We start from the raw sequence: 19,046 nt of genomic DNA, 5'->3' as shown, positions 1-19,046 counted from the left end.
TATCACGAAGGTGCATCTTCTTTTCGGTAGCTCATCACATAAGAACTCCAAAGTTAAGCGTGCTTGGCTTGGGGCAATTTTGATATGGGTGATCTCCTGGGAAGTTTCCCAAGGTGCGTGTGAGTGAGGACATAAGCACGCTGAAAAGACCCGTTTTGATACAGTGAGGATAGTCGTCGAATCTGGGGCGTTACAGTTGGTATCAGAGCAAGGGTCCTGTATAGGGTTGTGCCACCGCTAGTTTCTGCAGCTGAGTCTTCAAGCCTCAAGTCTGTAAGTTTTTATGATTCAAATTAGTTACTCTTATCACCTGCATGTTAACATGATTTACGCTTTATGACGATCTACGATATATGTTTAACTGCTTTTATGAATTAAGGATTTACTGTTTTAAAAACTAGATTAAATTGCATGCTGGTTACGTTTGGAATTGGACGTGTCTAAGAATTCGAATATTGAGCTTTAGGATAATGATTTAACTATATTGATTTTTAGGTTAGTAGTACTGATGTTCTACTCTTTGGGGTAATAAATTAATCTTAAAAATCATGAATACTTTTGGGACATGTGTGTTTTCTAAGAAAATATTGATGGTTCGTGGTTACTAGTTGGGTTAATTTTTGAGGATTTTATATAAGCAATAATGATTCGAAGAATACGAAAATCTTTAGAAGTATAAAAATGTATAACTTGGGATTTAAGGATTGAATTGCACGAATTGAGAATTTTAAGGACCTAATTGTAATGACCAATAATTTGAGGACCTAAGTGCAAAAATAAAATTCCAAGGGACTATTTTCGAATTTACCGAACTTTTGGATTAAATTTTGAGTTTCGAGAATTTTAAGGTTTACGAAGACTAAGTCGAAAATTTTATGTGGAAAAAAAAGAAAATTTCGAAGAGTTGTAGGGCCAAAAATGTAATTTTCGAGAACTTTAAGGGCCAAATTCCAATCTCAAAATTTTTGAGGATTAAATTCGAACTTTTGATGAACACTTGGGTTAAATCAGTAATTTTTCGTGGTTATGAGAATTGATTTTGGGTTTAATAAGCTTAAAATTATTGAACTTTATGTTTCGAAGAACTTATAAAATGGAATTAGGAACGCCAAAAACTTATGGGTGATAGTGGAATTTCCGAAATTAAGGGCAAATTGGATAATTTTTGAGGAAATTAAGAATTAATGTTGCAATTTTAAGAATTTGGGGGATTAGTTTAGCGGTAAGTGAGAATTGAATGGTTTAAATGATATAAATTTTCGGTGATTTAGTCTTGAAGGATATTTAGAACCTTTAGATATCTAAGTTATAATATTATAAATAATTATAATCAAGGACATTATAGGATGAATCAATCTTGTTCTTGAAAATTTCAGTGTTAGTGAAATAATGTCGTGGCAAATTAAGAATTTAAAGTGATGACAATTTAAGGTGAATTTGATCAGTTAGTTAAGTTATAAGAATAGACATGGAGCTAACAAAATTTTGGGAACTTAAGTTTGATGTATCATAATTTTTAATCGTGATCTTAAGAGTTAAAATTATACCTTTGTTGGAATTTAATTTTTCTAGAAAGTTGAGTGTGATTGATGGTTGGGTTATTTGATAGGCGCATGAAAGAATTGAGGTATACATCTTGTCTTGAGGAATTTTTGTAAGTCATTAAAAATTTTTGGAATAAGTGAATATGTGTGTTGGAATTATGTTATCCCAAAATTTTTTTTGAGTTGCGTAAGTTTGAATATCAAATTTATGGATATGTCTTCATACAAGAATTTTGGGTGAAATAAATACAAAAGGGAATTAGTTGTGTTCAACATAAGTTGCCAATGAACGGATATTAAGATTTTTATCGAGTACGAAATCAAAACTTTTGATATGAGGATCCTAGAACTCTATGAGTTATAAGTGAAGTTGATAAAGTTAGTCTAATGCTACCATGGGATAACTTATTAAGTTTTATACGCTAGAATTATTTAAGCATCAAAGATACGTAAGAATGCGACATTTGTTCCAATGAGGAAAGTCCAAGGGTCTTAGGCCTCAACTATATTGTAATTGAAAATAAAATAGTTTAAGCATGTAATTGAGACTTGAAGAGCTTTAAACTATAGGTAGAAGATCGATATTGTATATTCGAGTTTTATGGATTATCGTTACTCGAGAATTAAGATTTGCAACAATTTAATAATTGGGATACACTTGTAATTAGTTAAGTTACGTAATGTTGGTACCGTAAGATAAGGATTCGATTCAAGGATCTTAGGCTAATATTATTATGGGGTTGAGATAAAGTTTAACTTTTAAGCATATTACCGATGATAGAAGTTGATCTGTAAAGTTTGGTGTTAAGGTTTCTTGAATTGAAATATTACGGGTCTAGTATAAGAAAGTAAGACGCAATAAAATTCGGACTAGCATTTCTAATATTGGAAATTTTGAGAAAAGTTGAAATCCGAAGTTATAGAAAAAAAATTGAACTAGGACACCATGAGTCGTTCTAAGTTGAGTTTCGCAAACGATGATTTAGAAAGTAGAGTTAATCGGGATCGAAGAGACATAAGGACACCTTAAGATTTATTATTTTACCAGAGTAGTGCCGCAGGAGCGTGCGTTATTGGGGGTTGATGAGATGCTAGCATTAGGGTAGTACCCTAATGCTAGATCCAAGGGCCCAAAATTGATTTGGACATGTGGGGTCCATGACGGATTATTTCATGCTAGCATTAGGGTACTACCCTAATGCTAGCATGAAATAATCCGTTATATACTAGAAGTAAGAGTCTAAACTTTTTTGATTATTAAGTGTAAGCGAATTTCGAGGACGAAATTCAATTTAAGGGGGGAAGATTGTAAATAAATAGGGTCTAATTTTTTTTAAAAAAAAAACAATGCGGAACATAGTGACATAAAAACATATATACATCTCAGTATATATAAGTACAAATCCTGCATAACGTCCCGAAAAATTTGAAAGTCATCATGTACCACATGCATGCAATTTATTAATTTTCTTTTGTATTTTTATTACATTGTTTTTAAGCATTAAATACATGTTTATTTTATAAATTATGTGTTTAATTATTTTATGCATAATTCATGCATGATAGTAATTATTTCATGATATTTTTAAAGTTTCATGCATTAGAATTTAAGTTGCATTTTGCGTCCGAACGAGGAACGAAGATCGGAGAATTATCAGGAAAAATTATTTTATTACACGAGTTATTTTTATAAATTAAGTGGAAGCGTTTTAAGTGTATTTTTCAAAATGGAGATTTTTTGGTATTTTTACCCGCAGTTTTTAAGTTTTCTCGGTACGCAAATTTTATCAAAACGGAGGTTTTTTTTAAGGGTTCGGCTAGTATTTTCAAAACCTTTTCAAGAGGAAATATGTTTCGGGAATATGATTTGATTTAATGAGCCTATTTTAAGCTTATTTTGCTTAATTAATTTTGTTTAAACTTTTAATTATCTAATTTAGGTCCATTATCTAATATTCAATCATTTAATTAATCCTAAACCTTATAATTATACCTAATTGCCTCCCTTAACTCCCCACTAAACCTAAGTGCCTCCCAACAGCCGCCCACCTCCTCCACTCACAATCACCCTCGTGACCTTGTGGCTACAAATATTTTCGGTGCTCTTTTTCTTTCCTCCAATTCCTTTCCTCGTCCGTGTCATTCAAGCGTTGGTGCATCAAGATCATAAGGCACGTTTTGTTCCATTATTTCTGCATCACACATGTATATAATACTGATGCATGTGCATTCATGCAATAAAACCTTCGATCCAATCATGAACCAGAAGGGTTTTCGGTTCTTCATGTAATTGTGCATTCTATGATTTTGTACTCACGTTTCTGGTTTTGTTGTTGCAAGGGGCTGCCGTAGTTCGTTGGTAAGGAGCTGTCTAGGTTGTGATTGATAAGATTCTAATGCTGGTGTGCAGATCGATCGGATTTTGATAGGATAGAGTGAGGGCCGAACGGTTGTAAGGGTGACGTGGGTTCGATCCATGCCTTCCTGCTGCACCAGCTGTGCGAGGGCCTCCTCCTGCACTGTACCAGGCCCTGATGGGGCTGAGTTGGAGTCTGGGGTGGCTTGAAACATGCTGGAGCGACAGGAATCTCGATCGGACCAGGTAGAGGCGTTTTGGGTCTCGGTAGGGGGCTTGGTGTTGCTCCTCGGTTGTTGGCTGGTATGAGTGTGCATGGGGGCGGTGGTTTGAGTCGGTTGGGTACCTTAAGTTCTGATCTAAGTCCCTAGTGTGTGGGCTCGTGATTGGTGCGTCGGGTTGAGGGTAGAGGCGTGAGTTTAGGGAAAGGTAGTGCATGAGATGGCATAACAAGAAGGGCCGAAATATTTGTTCATGTTCTGAATTAACAGCCGAGAGTTTTGGGCCTAATATTGTGGTATTATGAGCTTCATAGTGTTTTTAAAATATAATAGTAAGTTGGGAAAATTTCGGGTAAGTTTCGAGTCGTTTCGGATTAAAACTGAGACTTCGATCCAAGTTTTTAAACAAGTCGGTTAAATTCTAATTTTAGCTCGAGTTTATGTCTAAGATTACTTTTAAAAATGTTTTGGGACATTTTAAGGAGTTTGGTAAGCTTCGGGTCAATTTTAGAGGTCCAGGGCTGGAATGATAATTTCCGGGTTTCCAGGGGCAAAATGGTCATTTTGCACTCGGGTGAGATTTTGGTCAAGGCAGCGCCCTGAGCATAAATATATGATATTTAAATATTTATGCATCATGTTTACGATATTTACGCCATTATGATAAATAAGGTGCATGCTTGGTTTAAAGGAAAAATTACGTATATGCATGTTTTTATTAAGTGATGAATATGATGACACGAAAATCACAGCTAATGAACGGAATTCAAATTAAGATTTTAACACGTGTATGCTGATACGATGATACATGCTATTATCATGTTTTGACAGGTCACAGTTACGCATATGATATAATAACATGATAAGACATGTTTTGACACGTTACAATTTTACACGACACAAATATATTCATGTTTTTAAGCTCATGAAATGTATGTTGATTATGCTATTTTTCACTGTTGTGTGCTACGTATATGTACTTGTTATTACTGGTACAGGTGTGTTGAGTCTTTAGACTCACTAGGCGTGTGTGATGCAGGTGAGCATTTTGAGCAGGAGACAAGAGGTGTTGAACTCTGAGTAGGCAGACCTGGTGCGGTGACACGACCCGAGTACCGCATGTTTTCCGCGTTATGATTTATGAGATATGAGAGGATATGAACATTTTTATACGTTGATGATTTTAAGAATTTTTATTCGTTTATGTTTGCATAAAATTTTGGGATGAGTTTGGTTATTTTAAACTGCACAATGGTTACTGTCAAATATTTAAGTTTAAATGTTATATTTCTCAGCACATGCATGCAAAATATTTAAAGGTTTATTTTCGGAAATGTGAGCTTTTAAAAAAATAATTAATTATTTATGCACTTTTAAAACGAGAGACGTTTCAGTTGGTATCAGAGCCGACCTCTCTTAGTTCGGTGTGGTTCGGGGACGAACCAAGAAGCTGGTGGGCTTGTGAGGCCCGGGGCCGAAGAGGGCGGGGGGTGATCGCCGGTGCCATCAGTTGCACGGACAATGAGCGGCTCCTGGTAGGCTTCTAGGTAGAGAGAACATGAATGAACCGACCCACACGGGAATGAGAGAGATTCCGAGACTGTTCAATATAATGGACTGCACAGTTGAAGAGGGCTTAAAATATTTGATTTGTACTACTCATATCACGAAGGTGCATCTTCTTTTCGGTAGCTCATCACATAAGAACTCCAAAGTGAAGCGTGCTTGACTTGGGGTAATTTTGAGATGAGTGACCTCCTGGGAAGTTTCTCAGGGTGCGTGTGAGTGAGGACATAAGCACGCTGAAAAGGCCCGTTTTGATATAGTGGGGATAGTAATCGAATCTGGGGCGTTAAATTTAGTTTTTATCTTCTTTGGTATCTTACTCATTTTTTTCGTGGCAACGATGGATTGATTTGCTATTTTTTCCATAAATTATATGAAAGTAATCAGGTACCAAAAAAAAAAAAGAACTTGAGCCAGTTTTTTTAGTTAGGAGAAAATTTCTTATGAATGGATTTAGATCAAAATCCCAAACTTAAAATCTCGATAACTAATAAATTTTAATCATTAACAAAAATCTTGAGCATTCTTTGCTTAACAAGTTCAAATAAAATATATATTCGTACTCACATAAAAATTATATGTTATTTATTTACTAGTATGAATGAATGGGTATCTCTATCCACCATACGATGGTGCTATGCTTTTTTCTAACAATGAAGAACAAATCGCGTCATTGTTTTCATGAGTGGGCCACGTAACTTTTTTGCAAAAATGAAAATGAAAATTAATAAGCTTTACAAATTATGTCATTTCCATAATGCTTTGGTTATTTTGTCCACTCTTATTTTCTTCAAAAGGAGGGGTGGCACCTTTTTCTTCCATGTCGCTATTTTTTAATTCAAACGTTGTTTAGGTTGATATTCAATATTTATTATTATAAATTTTCAACAAGTGTATATAAAAATATATATTATTAAATTATTACATATACACACATTCATATCCAAGTTAATTAAATTTTTAACCCTTTTTAAAAAACTGATATGCATCTGTCATATATAAATATGTGTGTGTATATATATATATAGAGTGAGTCTCATGTGAGACCGTCTCACGGATCATAATCAGTGAGACGAGTCAACCCTACCCTATTCACAATAAAAAGTAATACTCTTAGCATAAAAAATAATATTTTTTTATGGGTGACCCAAATACGAGATCCATCTCACAAATACGACCAGTGAGATCGTCTCACACAAGTTTTTGCCATATATAATATAATATATAATATATTGTCACAGGCTAAAAATCTAGATTTTTTTCTCTATCAAAATATCTTCATTTTTTTTATCTTATTATGTAGCAAAAGAACAAATTGTACTGAAATATTCTGTACTATTAATTAAAATATGCTTTATACATACTAACTTTCGGTATATTGGTAAAATTTATTTAATTTTTTAAAACCATCCTTCCAAATTCAAAAATTAGTAATTTGATTTTAAATTACAGAAAACTATTTCCTTCCTAATTTTTTATGGACCGCACATATCTCATAACTACGAATTTTCATAATAAATTAGTTTTTTGTAACGTCCTAGATTCGACGACTGTTCTCACTGTATCAGACAAGTCTTTTCAGCGTGTTTATGTTCTCACTCACACGTGCCCTAACTATCAGAGGGTCACTCGTTACATAATTGTCCCAAGTCAAACACGCTTAACTTTGGAGTTCTTACGTAATGAGCTCCAAAAAAGAAGATGCATCTTTTTTCGAGAGCTCATCAGTCAAGAGCTCCAAAATTAAGCATGCTTGACCTGAGATAATTTTGAGATGGTTGATCGCCTAAGAAGTTTTCTAGGATGCGTGTTCTCATCTTCTTTTCAAGAACTCATCACATAAGAACTTCAAAATTAAACATGTTTGACTTGAGATAATTCTGAGATGTGTGACCCCTGAGAAGTTTCTTAGGATGCGTGTGAGTGATGATATAAGCACGCTGAAAAGACTCATTTTGATACAACAGGGACATTCGTCACATCTGAGACGTTAAAATTGTACTGAACATAATTTTTATCATGCATTAATATCTCTATTTCAAGGTACTAACCGATCCTCTTTAATCGGCCACAGATCTTTATACCAAATATTTTCCTACAAATGATAAACCTTTGCTTTGGTCTAAGGGATGGATGACACTCTCCCAAACATGCCTCCAAAATAGGGCAACAAAAAAAAAAAAAGAAAATGAAATTATCTTACAATCGATTTTAATTTCCACTTGTCTAAATATCTGAATATATTCGACTACACCCATCCCACTTGTATCGACCATTACATCCCACTTGTCTGTATCCGACAAAATTCTGAATATTCCTAAACAGTAATAATCATACAGTAATAATCTAGTCTAGTAAAAAAATCATGACTCTTTTGATCCCTATTAGACCCTTGTCAATGTTACATATAATTTAATATTATTTCTCTGTCAAACAAATATAATTATTGTATTTTAATAATTTTCTCGATTTCATTTTTGTAATCAATGAAAATCGAACTCGTAATTTTGTATTTGATATCAATTGCTGGACAGATAACTGAAATACAATACATGCAATGAAAAAAATCAATAATTCATTAGTTAGCAGTGAAATCCCGAAAATATCTTCATCGAAATATGGATGTCAAATATAATTTAAAATTTGTGGCTGCCGTCAAAAGGAAGTGACAATAAGTGACAATGCCGTGCGCAAAAGAGGCAAGAAAGCAAATACTTGATATTTGGAGGATCTTTTGTGAAATATTTCAGTGCCAGTGGATTCATTGGCGTAACAAGATGCCGCGTGTCCAATTATTAGTTGGCAGTACCTTGTCAATATTATTGTCCACACAGTAATGTGCCGCGTGTCAAAAATGAGTTGTCACTACGTGGGCACGGTTATTGTCCGAATTTAATATATAATATTGCAAGCTTTTGAAAAATTTACTTAAAAAAAATAAATGTTTTGTTTTAATAAAATACAAAATATTGATTGGTTAACATATACAAATTGTGATTATTTAATCAAGTTTTCCATTTGCTGCACTTGGCTTTTTAAAAAAATGCATGTTGCAATTAAATAATTCAATACACTATTATCTTTAAATATTTACTTATTTTTCATCTTTAATAGCCTGTTAATTAAGAGTAGATCTCATATGAGACCGTCTTTCACGAATCTTAATCCGTGAGACGAGTCAATCCTATCCTATATTCACAATAAAAAGTAATACTCTTAGCAATAAAAATTAATATTTTTTCATGGATGATCCAAATAAGAGATCCGTCTCACAAATACGACTCGTGAGATCAGTCTCATTACAAGTTTTGTCGTTAATTAATTGTTCTATTTAACCCTAATGTCCTTCTATCAGTTTTAAATAAGTAATTGAATCCCTTCAATTTTCTTTGAAAAAAACAAAAACAAAATGAAAAAGACAATGAAAAAGAAATTGTATCTTCCTGTTATCATAGTGTCTCTCAACTTACAGTTTGGTTTAGTATTCTTGATGATCTTATTTAACCTCCAGATTTGACTCAAAAAATCTCACGAAAGAAAGGATAGCTTTTTGCTCGAAAATATTTGATTACAGATCTTGTTATAGTATATTATATATATATAAAAGAAAATCCGAGAAAAGATTATGAATTATTCCATAGATTTTTTGAAGGAGGAGTACGTTGGATCAAGCTCATTAGAGTACTGGGATAGTGAGGAACTGATTCCTCGGCCATTGGAGGCTTTGCTAGAGGCTGGTCCTCCGCCATTTCTCAGCAAAACTTATGATTTTGTTGAAGATCCAAGTACAGATGAATTCGTTTCGTGGAGTCGAGGAAACAACAGTTTCATTGTTTGGGATCCTAAAAATTTTGCCACCAATCTTCTTCCAAAGTACTTCAAGCACAGTAATTTCTCAAGTTTTGTGAGGCAGCTTAATACTTATGTGAGTAATATTCTTAATTTTTTTTCCCGAATTAATCAGTATAAGTCAGAGTCAAATGAATTAATTATTAGTGCCAGAGCCTTAGTTTGTGTTGAATGGATCTAAAAGCAAAGTCCTCGATCCTTAAGTTTTCATGAAATTCTGCAATTTAAACTAAAAGAAATTATGTTTTCTGCATTAATATTCACAAGATCTAGACATATTGTGAAGTATAGACTGTGAAAAGTGACCTCAGGGTTTCAGGAAGGTTAATCCAGACAGGTGGGAGTTTGCAAATGAAGTGTTTCTAAGGGGACAAAGGCATCTTCTAAAAAACATCATAAGAAGAAAGATCCAATATTCGAGTTCTCAAACAACGAATCGAAGTCTGGGTTCGTGCGTGACGGGGGGAAGTTTTGGATTAGATGCAGAAATTGATCGTTTGAGTCGCAACAAGCAAGTTCTGGTGATGGAATTACTGAAACTCAGGCAGCAACAACAAACGACTTTGTCATATCTTAAAACAATGGAACAAAGGCTCAAAAGGCAGAAATGGAGCAAAAACAAACTGTAAGTTTGTTGGCAAAAGCTATACAGAACCCAACGTTCTTGCAACGAATATTGCAGCTTTTAATCCAGAAGAAAGACCCACAAGGAGTAACATGCAACAAAAGGAGAAGAAGAATATTAAACCATGTCTCAAAAATTGTTGGGGCTGAAAAATTAGTGTTCCATGAAGAGGGGAAAATTCGAATATCCCCACAGTTGGTAATGTTTGTATTACAGAATTAGGCCAAGAAAGTGAAGGAAATGGGGACAAAATTGATGTTGGAACTGGGAAGTTTGGGGACGATGGAGACTTGTATGTTAAAGTAGAGCCTCAAGAGTATGGTGACATTCCAAGATTTGATGATTTGAAGCTTGAGAAATTGGCTTTGAGTATGCAAAAACGTCAACTGGTCACGGGGGGAAAATCTTTGGAAAGAGGGGAATGTAAGCCAGTTGACGAAGGGATTTTCGAAGAATTGATGAATGACAGGATCGGTGAAATTGGGACACTTTCTGATGAGGAGGGTGGAGATGATTTGGTTGAGCAACTGGGATTATTGGTTGGAAAACTAAAATACAAGTCAGTAGATGAAAGGTTCTGGGAAGAATTAATAAATGAGGAGATATATGATATTGGGACACTTGGTGAGATGGGTGATGAGATTTAAGGTTTTTAGGGATTATTCGGTTCTGGCTTTCAAGTAAGAACGTAATTTGTATATTATATGACTAGCCTGCCTTATCTCTTGGATAATATATGTATATTATATGATTTTAAAAATAATTATTAATCAGTGCTTCCTTTAAATGAGATATGATGTTTGAGATTCATGCGTGTTTTAGGTAGGCATGCTCAAAGGTTCTTTGGTTCTGGTTCTTACCGGTTTTGGTGTCGAAGATCCAGGAACAGGACGGAACCGTTTGAAAACAGGTTTGATTCTAGTTCCGAGGTTTTTTTGTATATTTTGAATCGGAAGTCCAAGTCGGTATCATCGGACCAGTTCTGGCCTGGTTCCAATCCAACTTTTTAAATGTCAATTATAAGTATTTTTGAAGCAAAATACTAGGTACAAATTGATTCACTAGAAGATTTTTGCGAATACAAGTAATTTGCAAAAATCCGATCTCTTGCCCACTGAAACTCCTAGAATACCTCTCAAACTTAAACAAATGATCGATAAAACTCTTAATCTCAAATACCATTATTTTTTAACCAAAATACTAACACACAAATTAATCATCAATTATTATATAAGAAACTATTAAATGTGTGCTGAAGGATTGCTTGATTAGTTAGGATCCATATTGCACTTGCGATGTGCGTCTTCTCAAGAATATCCACTTTCTCTTTTGTAGACAGTGAATCGGTGTGTGATTTTTCACCTTTCAGCGTCTCTATCACTCTTCGCTAGACAAGAATTGCTCTCATCTTCACTCTCCACAAGCCAAAGTAATTTTTCCCATAGAACTTTTCAATATCAAACTTTGAAGATCCCATTATTCTCACATACGGTGCCACTTGTTGAATATTCGATGAAATCTTTATCTGAGTTGTTGGGTTTAGAAACTCTAATTGATTTTGATTATAACAAAAATTGTTATTGTGTTTCTAACATATTTACTCAAGTGTGAAGTTGTTAACTCAAAAGCTGAAACTCGAATTTTGTCAAATTGAAAATCTGGCAAGCTTCGGTATTTTGTTTATATCTCCCAGCTCCTTAATCCAAATGACCAGCCACCATGACAACTTAATAGAACACTCAATTTGCGAAAAGTCTTATATCACGTCAGTTGGGCTAAATCGGATGTTAGCTAGGCCAAACTGACGGTTGAAGAATCAAACTGAATGCACGAAACAACAATCAGTTGGATATGAGAAGTTGCGGTATTTTGGTCAGTTTGATCAGCTGATTTATCCAAATGAAACGATTCAGTATGCGTTACGAAGTTAAGACGATAATCTACAAATCATATTCACAAGTCAAAGTTTGAATCAGAGTTTAATATTCTGATAAATGATTATGGGACTACTGATTTTGCGCATGCTAAGATCAGCAAGGCTGGTTTTAATATACCTCATCAATTTGGTTCAGTTGAGCATGTTCAGTTTACCACTTGAATATGTTAGTTGAAATCATTGTTTATTCAAGTTTATCAAAGTTTTTTTATCATAAAAAAGGGGAAGACTGTTTGGTTAAAAAATTCTGAAAATGTTGATTATGATGCCAACAAAACATAATATTGTATTTCTAGTATTTTTACTCAAATTTGAAGTTAACTTAATATGGAAGCTGAAACTTGAATTTAGGCAACTGAAAATCTGGCAAGATTTGATATTTTGATAATATCTCACAAATCAATGATCCAAATGACTAGCCGTCAACACGACTGAACAGAAAATCCAATTTGGAACAAGACGTATTTTATATCAGTTAGGCTAAATGGAATCTTATCTATACCAAACTGACAGTTGAAATACCAAATTGATTGCACGAAAACAACAATCAGTTGGGCATAAGCAGTTCCAGTAATTTGGTCAGCCTGACCAGCTTGGTTATCCAAATGAAACGATTCGGTATGCGTTACGAAGCTAAGATGATAATCTACAAATCATATTCACAAGTCAAAGTCTGATCGGAGTTCAAGATGCTTATAATGATTTCCGTATGTAATATCGACTCCAACTATTCCTGATTTTAAACGGATATAGCCTTTCTTATTTACCCTACGAATGGATTTCCCTCCTTTGATTATCTAATCAAGTCCAGATAAGAGACCGACTTCCTTGTTTAGATCGAACTAGAGATCTCAACCAACTTTACGTAGAGACTGGATTGCCTGGATTCCAGAAATCCGATGGCGATATGGTCGTGGAAGTGGCCGTGATTCTTTCTTGTGAGCCGAAATTTTATGAGGGAGTTAAGAAAACTTCCAAAACTTTCAGTAATAGAATCTACTTATAAATTCTTTTATAAGCAATCTGTTTGATATCCATCAAACTACAGTCGTCAAATTCAACACCTTAAATTTGACTATTTCAACGAGAACAGAGAATCCAATACTTGTGTGATCCTCAATGGTTCTGGAATACAGTTAGCCGTGAGTTCACAACATCTTGTGATTCAGAATAACATTTATTCTTATTCGGGGCACCTTAATTAGCCTCATTCTTTTTATCAACAAATTGATCAAGAATGTCAGAACTCAATTCTGATTTTACCGATCGGATACTGGTAAGAGCGTCTAGTTGCATCATCTCATGATCTCTTAGGCATCACTAATAATACCTACAAAAACCTTAAGTTATGATTAGCTTATGGTATGGTCCCTTCAACTCATATATATCGATCAAATCTGTAACCATTAGTACATTGAGAGTTGCAAATGAAATCGATGACGATGTAATATATCTTTGAGTAATAATAGTGATATGATATGTGCAACAGAAGAAACATATTTCCAAAATGCACATGTCTTACTATGACCAAATATTCCTTGTACTAGTAACTCATCATGTCACATAAGATATATTTACCCGTAGGCAAATGGTGAATCTCCGACTACAATGTATTAGCTCCTATGTATTTCAAAACTACACCATAGCTCGCTACTTGATAACCCTCAATAAAGTCGGCAAACAGATCAAAATACACACTACAAGAAAAATGATTTTCCGCAGCGCACAATAAATGCACGCCGTTAATAATACTATTAACGGCGTGCATTTTTATGTGTGCTGTTAAAATTAAATCATATTTTTTTTAAAAAATTTGTGTTCAGACATTAACGGCGTACATTAATCGCACGCCTTCAATATTGTTATTCACGGCATGCATATTATTAGCACGCTGCGGAAAATGAGTACGAATTTTAACATTAGCGACGGTGTTCTTACAACCGTCGCTAATTGAGCGATGGTTTATCTAACACCGTCGCCCAATTTTACCGATTTAAGATCGGCGACGGTTTGCGTTAACCGTCGCTAATAAATGTACATCGACGACGGTTTTATAAAAAATGTCGCTAAAAAATCGCAAATTCTCTATTTATATCCGATTTCCGTTTCCTTTTAATTCACAACACTTCAAATTTTTCTCTACTTAGTTTCGATTTAGATACGTGTTTTTGTTTCAATTTATGATTAATTTTTAAATTGTTAATTAAGAGAATGAGTATTATTATTGTAGTTTTTATAATAATTTATTAAATTATAAAAGTAATTTTTTTTTTTACTCTAAATTTAGCGACGATCGCGAAATTATAAAACTGTCGCTAAATTTAAAGACCGTCGCTAAATCAACGACAATTTTCCGGATTTTTACCGTCGCCGATTTACGACGATTTTGTCAAAAACCGTCGCTAATATTTTTACTTTTTTCACTAACACCGGCGTACACTGCATGTTGCAGAAAGTTGTATTAACAGCGTACATATGCACGCCGTTGATAATAGTATTAACAGCGTGCACATATACGCCGCGGATAATCTTGAACTTTTAACCGCTTGCATTGCACGCTGCGGAAAGCCATTTTTGTTGTAGTGACATGTTAGTACGTTTACGTTGTCCCGGGACAAAAGATGAATGGTCTACAATCATAAAGACGTACTATTTTACTCGACAAGTGATAACCGATTGGACAGTCCAGAAGAGAGTTGTTTAGTGCATCATCAAATTATAACTTATCTATATGAAAGGACATCTTTATGCCCTTACTTATGAAACATGACATTTACATCACATATGCTAGTCTCAAGTTCAAATGACCTTTATCTTTATATGAGACAGCTGATTTGACTAGGAACATGTTAAGAATATATGGTACATTTTCTAATGAGTTTCATGATCTTACTTTAAGAGTCAAACCTCGTGATACCTTATGCATATTCTAGGAATATCTACAGCTTGCATGTATATACAGATAAATTAAATATCATAATTGGATAAAATCGTAAAATATTATTAAAATAAATATTTTTTTTATATAAGATAGTCAATAAAGTCAAAGCCAAAAGTTAGCTGGCTTAACAAAATATGGATGCCAATATCAGCCTTAAAGTGCATGGCTAGGATAGGGACCGGGTGTTTTTCTTGATGAAGAGAAGGACAAAGAAGCTTATTAATGCCTATTGTGTACGTCAATATGTGGACTATGACTGTATCATGTTCATGTTTAATGGCCAATGCCTCGAAGGAGATCAAGCTCTAGGTGAGCTGGAAATGGAGGTTGAAGATGAGATACAAGCAATGCTGCACCATGATGCAGCTCAACTGGCGATGGAAGCAATGAACGATATCAAAGAATAAGATACCAATTCTGGGTACATACTCTCAAAGTGATAATAGGCTTGGGTGGATGCGAGGTGTTTCAGGATCAAGGGAAGCACGCGCCTAATGAAACTGATGAAATCTCTATGGTGAAAGTCATTCCGTAGATTGTGGCCACTGTCTCTGAGGAGCGCAAACTCCAGACGAGCTGGAGTTGGAAGGAAGGTGACCGTTTACTAATGCTCAAGACGGGTTGCTAATTCAACGGTTTGGCCCACCGCTTTTGCCATGTTTCGTAAAGGCGTCATTCCGTATATTTTGCCATGTTTTAATCCAGAGGCGGATCTAAGAATTCGACAGGAGGGGGGCTGCTTAGTTTATTTTGCGACGGTTTTTCAACAACCGTCGCTATATGGCGACGGTTATAATAAACCGTCGCTAATTTTGCGACGGTTTCCGTCACAACCGTCGCTAATCCAAAAAAAAAAAAACAGGTTTCCAAATAGGGTGAACCACACGTTATAATTGACTTTAGCCACTGAGATACATGTATGAATACATCAAGAACTCTTAACTAATCTAGACTTAAATTCAGATGGGATTCTAAAACATATATTTAACAGTTTCCGAGTAAAAAAAAAAGGGCAGCCATTAACTTCTCGAACCAAGATGTATTGATTTAAACATATTCCCACTTGAAAATATTACATCATTCTTTTACCATACCAAGCTACGTCAACACCAACAGAATCTTCACACAAGAGCCCCGCCCTTGACGTACTCGGTGTAAGCCAAAGCTATCAACCCTAACATCGCAAGCCTTCCATTCCAAAGCTCTGCATCAGATGTCATCAATCCCCTCGATTTCGAATCCGCACTCACGCCTTTGAACAATGGGACAAGTGATGCTACAGATAGCACAACAGTCGTCCCGACGAACCAAGAGATCCCTCCGTTTTGTATCTGTGAAAAGATATCTTGTCCCCTGGTTAATTCTACAGCTATGGCTGACACAAATCCGATCATCGCTAGACGGCCGTTGATTCTTTCCGGACCAGGCCCGTCGAAGGCCATGATGTCAGTAATCTTGGCGCTCTCCTAGACATATAGTAAAGTTATACATTTGATATATATGATGTTAGAAAAAGGAAATTTACGGATAAGAATTCTGTAAAACTTGGAAGATTCGCAAGTATTAGTTACCCAAATCACAACAAATTACATTGTGTCTGTTTTTTTGAGACAACGTCACCAAAATTATTTAAAATCATTTCAAAATATAAAATTGTTTGAATCCGCTAACCTCAGGTTGCGGCGGCGGAAGAGGCGTGGAAGACAATTGAGGTGGAACTGAAACTGCTGCTTTTTCTTTCTCATCAGAAACATCAGCACCATCCTATTCAATCAACAATTAAAGTCGAACATTTCATTATTCAAATACTTAATAAGTAGCAAAATATACAAATAACCTTCATAAAAGTACAGTCTTTATCTTTACTAAAAAAAAAAGTAAGCATGTTAAACTTCACCTTATCAGATCTGGTTTCTTTTAGTTGATTCAAACATTTGAAAACCAAATTCATAATCTTTAAATTAAAATATGCTGCAGGATTATTCGAAAAAGATATAATAATAATACACCAAAAGCAATAATAATCAAGAATTGCTCATATGATATGTACCTCAACCCTGCTTCGAACTCTAAACTTCAAATCCTTTTTACGGAGTGGCATATTTCTCACTCTCAGAGGAACAAACTGGTTCGAACCCACAATTCTTGAACTCAAACCAGCTCCGCAGATCACTTGCATACCCGATGCTGCAACAGCCATATTGTTTGTTTGTGCGTGAAAAAAAGAACTCTGAATTTATATAATTATTGTAATTGTATGAGTAAATAAAAATAAGTAGGTGTGGAACTGTAATAAAAGTAGAGCTAGAATTGGTAGAAAAAGTCTAGTATGACTTGAATATGGCGGAGTCTACGAAGTGTGGGTGTATTTATAGATGCATGGGGGAGGTTTTGGGGCAGAGAAATTGTGGGTATTATCATTCCACGTAAATTGGCTGTAATTTGAACAACGTTGTCCGAAAGATGGATTCATGGTAGGCATAGCACATGTTTTATTTCAAGGTTTCGAGAAAGGTCTTTTTAACTAGGATGTGTAGTCTAATGATAATTTTGCATAAAATTATAATGTCATAATTAAGATTTTTTAAATCGTGCGTTTGAAAGTCTAATGATAATTTTGTTTAAAATTATAATATCACAATTCAAAATTTTTAAAGAGTATGTCTTTTATGAGACGGTCTCACGAATCTTTATTTGTGAGACTGGTCAACACTATCGATATTCACAATAAAAAAAAAGCAATACTCTTAGTATAAAAAATAATATTTTTTATGGATGAATCAAATAAGAGATCTTTCTCACAAAATACGACCCATGAGACCGTCTCAAACAAATTTTTATCTTTTTTAAATCATAGCATCAATTTTTATTGTTATCTTGCAACAGTATTAGTAATAATTACTACGTTCCCAACGCCTTTGAGTAGGCAAAACTAGATAAATAAGGATTTTTATATATTATTTCACTCTAGAAAATGTAGTTGATACAAGTTTTTGGGAAAATGAAAGATTTAAATAATTTTCCTTTTAAAATTTAAATGCTAGTAAATATGGTTGCGATAGCTTTTGTCCTTTCAACTTTTTTAGGGCAGACATGTTCTAGAAAGGAAATTGAAATTTGAAAGCCAATAATGCTGATGCTAGAATTTTCTAGTCCCCGGTAGGTGCATGAACCATAATTAACTTTTTTCCTTGTTTTATTTTAATTTGTAAGATATATGTATGAGAATTACTCATTGGAATTCAATCTGTTGGAATATCATCACATTCTTGGTAGAAAATTATTAAATCACTACAAAAGATGCGAACTAGTCACGTATATGTATGTGTATTTAAATTGTCATTAATGTTGAAACTGATATATAATCCAACTTTCAACAATTAGCCCATGGAAAGAAGATTATCGAAGTTCATATATATAACTTTCAAGAAGACAACTAATATACCTTCTTCACACTCAGAAATGAATATTTGGAGCGTGAATTGTGTACAAATAGTCCAATCCGCTGACTTGTAAACTTCACGCTCCGGCGTTGACTTGTAACTCTGAGAGTTATATATATGAATTTAGACAATCATCTCTCTTTGAACTTTTGAGCTTGAGTTAGATTTAAGTTTCAATATTAACGTAGTATCAGAACTCAGGTTCCACCATTATGTATTGAACTGCACATAATCGGGTCACCTGTTTTTCCCATAGTTGGACCATTTGTAAACTTCATTTTTCAAATGTTCATTCCTGAGCATCAGATGATTTGTTAGTTGTATGTTGGATAAAATCCATGTGAATTGTAAATATAGATTTAGGCAATTTTCCATTAGCTAGTTTTTAAAAAATGAGTCATATCCAAATTTCAATCAAACAATTAACATCATCATTTATAATTTTAATATTAATAAGAGAATAAATTATTAATAAAATTCAATAAAGACGAACGGATTCATGGAAGCTTAGCAGTTAATGCACACCAGCTGGCTCCAACAACTTTGTCAATTGTCAGCATTAAAT

The 19,046-nt window shown here is 34.3% G+C and overlaps 2 protein-coding genes across 2 annotated transcripts; one reads left to right on the top strand and one right to left on the bottom strand.

Annotated features, from left to right (window-relative positions):
* The first annotated feature begins 9,090 nt into the window (after positions 1 to 9,090).
* Positions 9,091 to 16,636, top strand: LOC140827896 (heat stress transcription factor A-2c-like). Its single transcript, XM_073190836.1, is given in 3 exon segments — positions 9,091 to 9,612; positions 9,848 to 10,133; positions 10,136 to 16,636. Coding segments are annotated over 3 exon segments (834 nt in total). The 5' UTR covers positions 9,091 to 9,312; the 3' UTR covers positions 10,384 to 16,636.
* Positions 16,040 to 17,384, bottom strand: LOC140827897 (early light-induced protein 1, chloroplastic-like). Its single transcript, XM_073190837.1, has 3 exons — positions 17,089 to 17,384; positions 16,710 to 16,802; positions 16,040 to 16,504 (listed from the first exon to the last, which is right to left on the bottom strand). Exons 1-3 carry the CDS (start codon positions 17,236 to 17,238, stop codon positions 16,160 to 16,162), a joined length of 588 nt encoding a protein of 195 aa, XP_073046938.1. The 5' UTR covers positions 17,239 to 17,384; the 3' UTR covers positions 16,040 to 16,159.
* Between the last annotated feature and the right edge of the window lie 1,662 nt (positions 17,385 to 19,046).

Source organism: Primulina eburnea, chromosome 3 (genome assembly GCF_022965805.1).
Source record: "Primulina eburnea isolate SZY01 chromosome 3, ASM2296580v1, whole genome shotgun sequence".
Classification (NCBI taxonomy): Eukaryota; Viridiplantae; Streptophyta; class Magnoliopsida; order Lamiales; family Gesneriaceae; genus Primulina; species Primulina eburnea.
Note: the sequence above shows the minus strand (reverse complement) of the source record. Positions and strands in the feature narration are given on the sequence as shown.

Excerpts from the sequence above, each read along its gene's own strand:
- LOC140827897 (XM_073190837.1), bottom strand. The coding sequence starts at position 17,238 with ATGGCTGTTGCAGCATCGGGTATGCAAGTGATCTGCGGAGCTGGTTTG. Across the intron at positions 16,803-17,088 it reads GAGTTCGAAGCAGGGTTGAG|GATGGTGCTGATGTTTCTGA; the intron begins GTACATATCATA and ends TTGATTGAATAG. Across the intron at positions 16,505-16,709 it reads TTCCGCCGCCGCAACCTGAG|GAGAGCGCCAAGATTACTGA; the intron begins GTTAGCGGATTC and ends CTATATGTCTAG.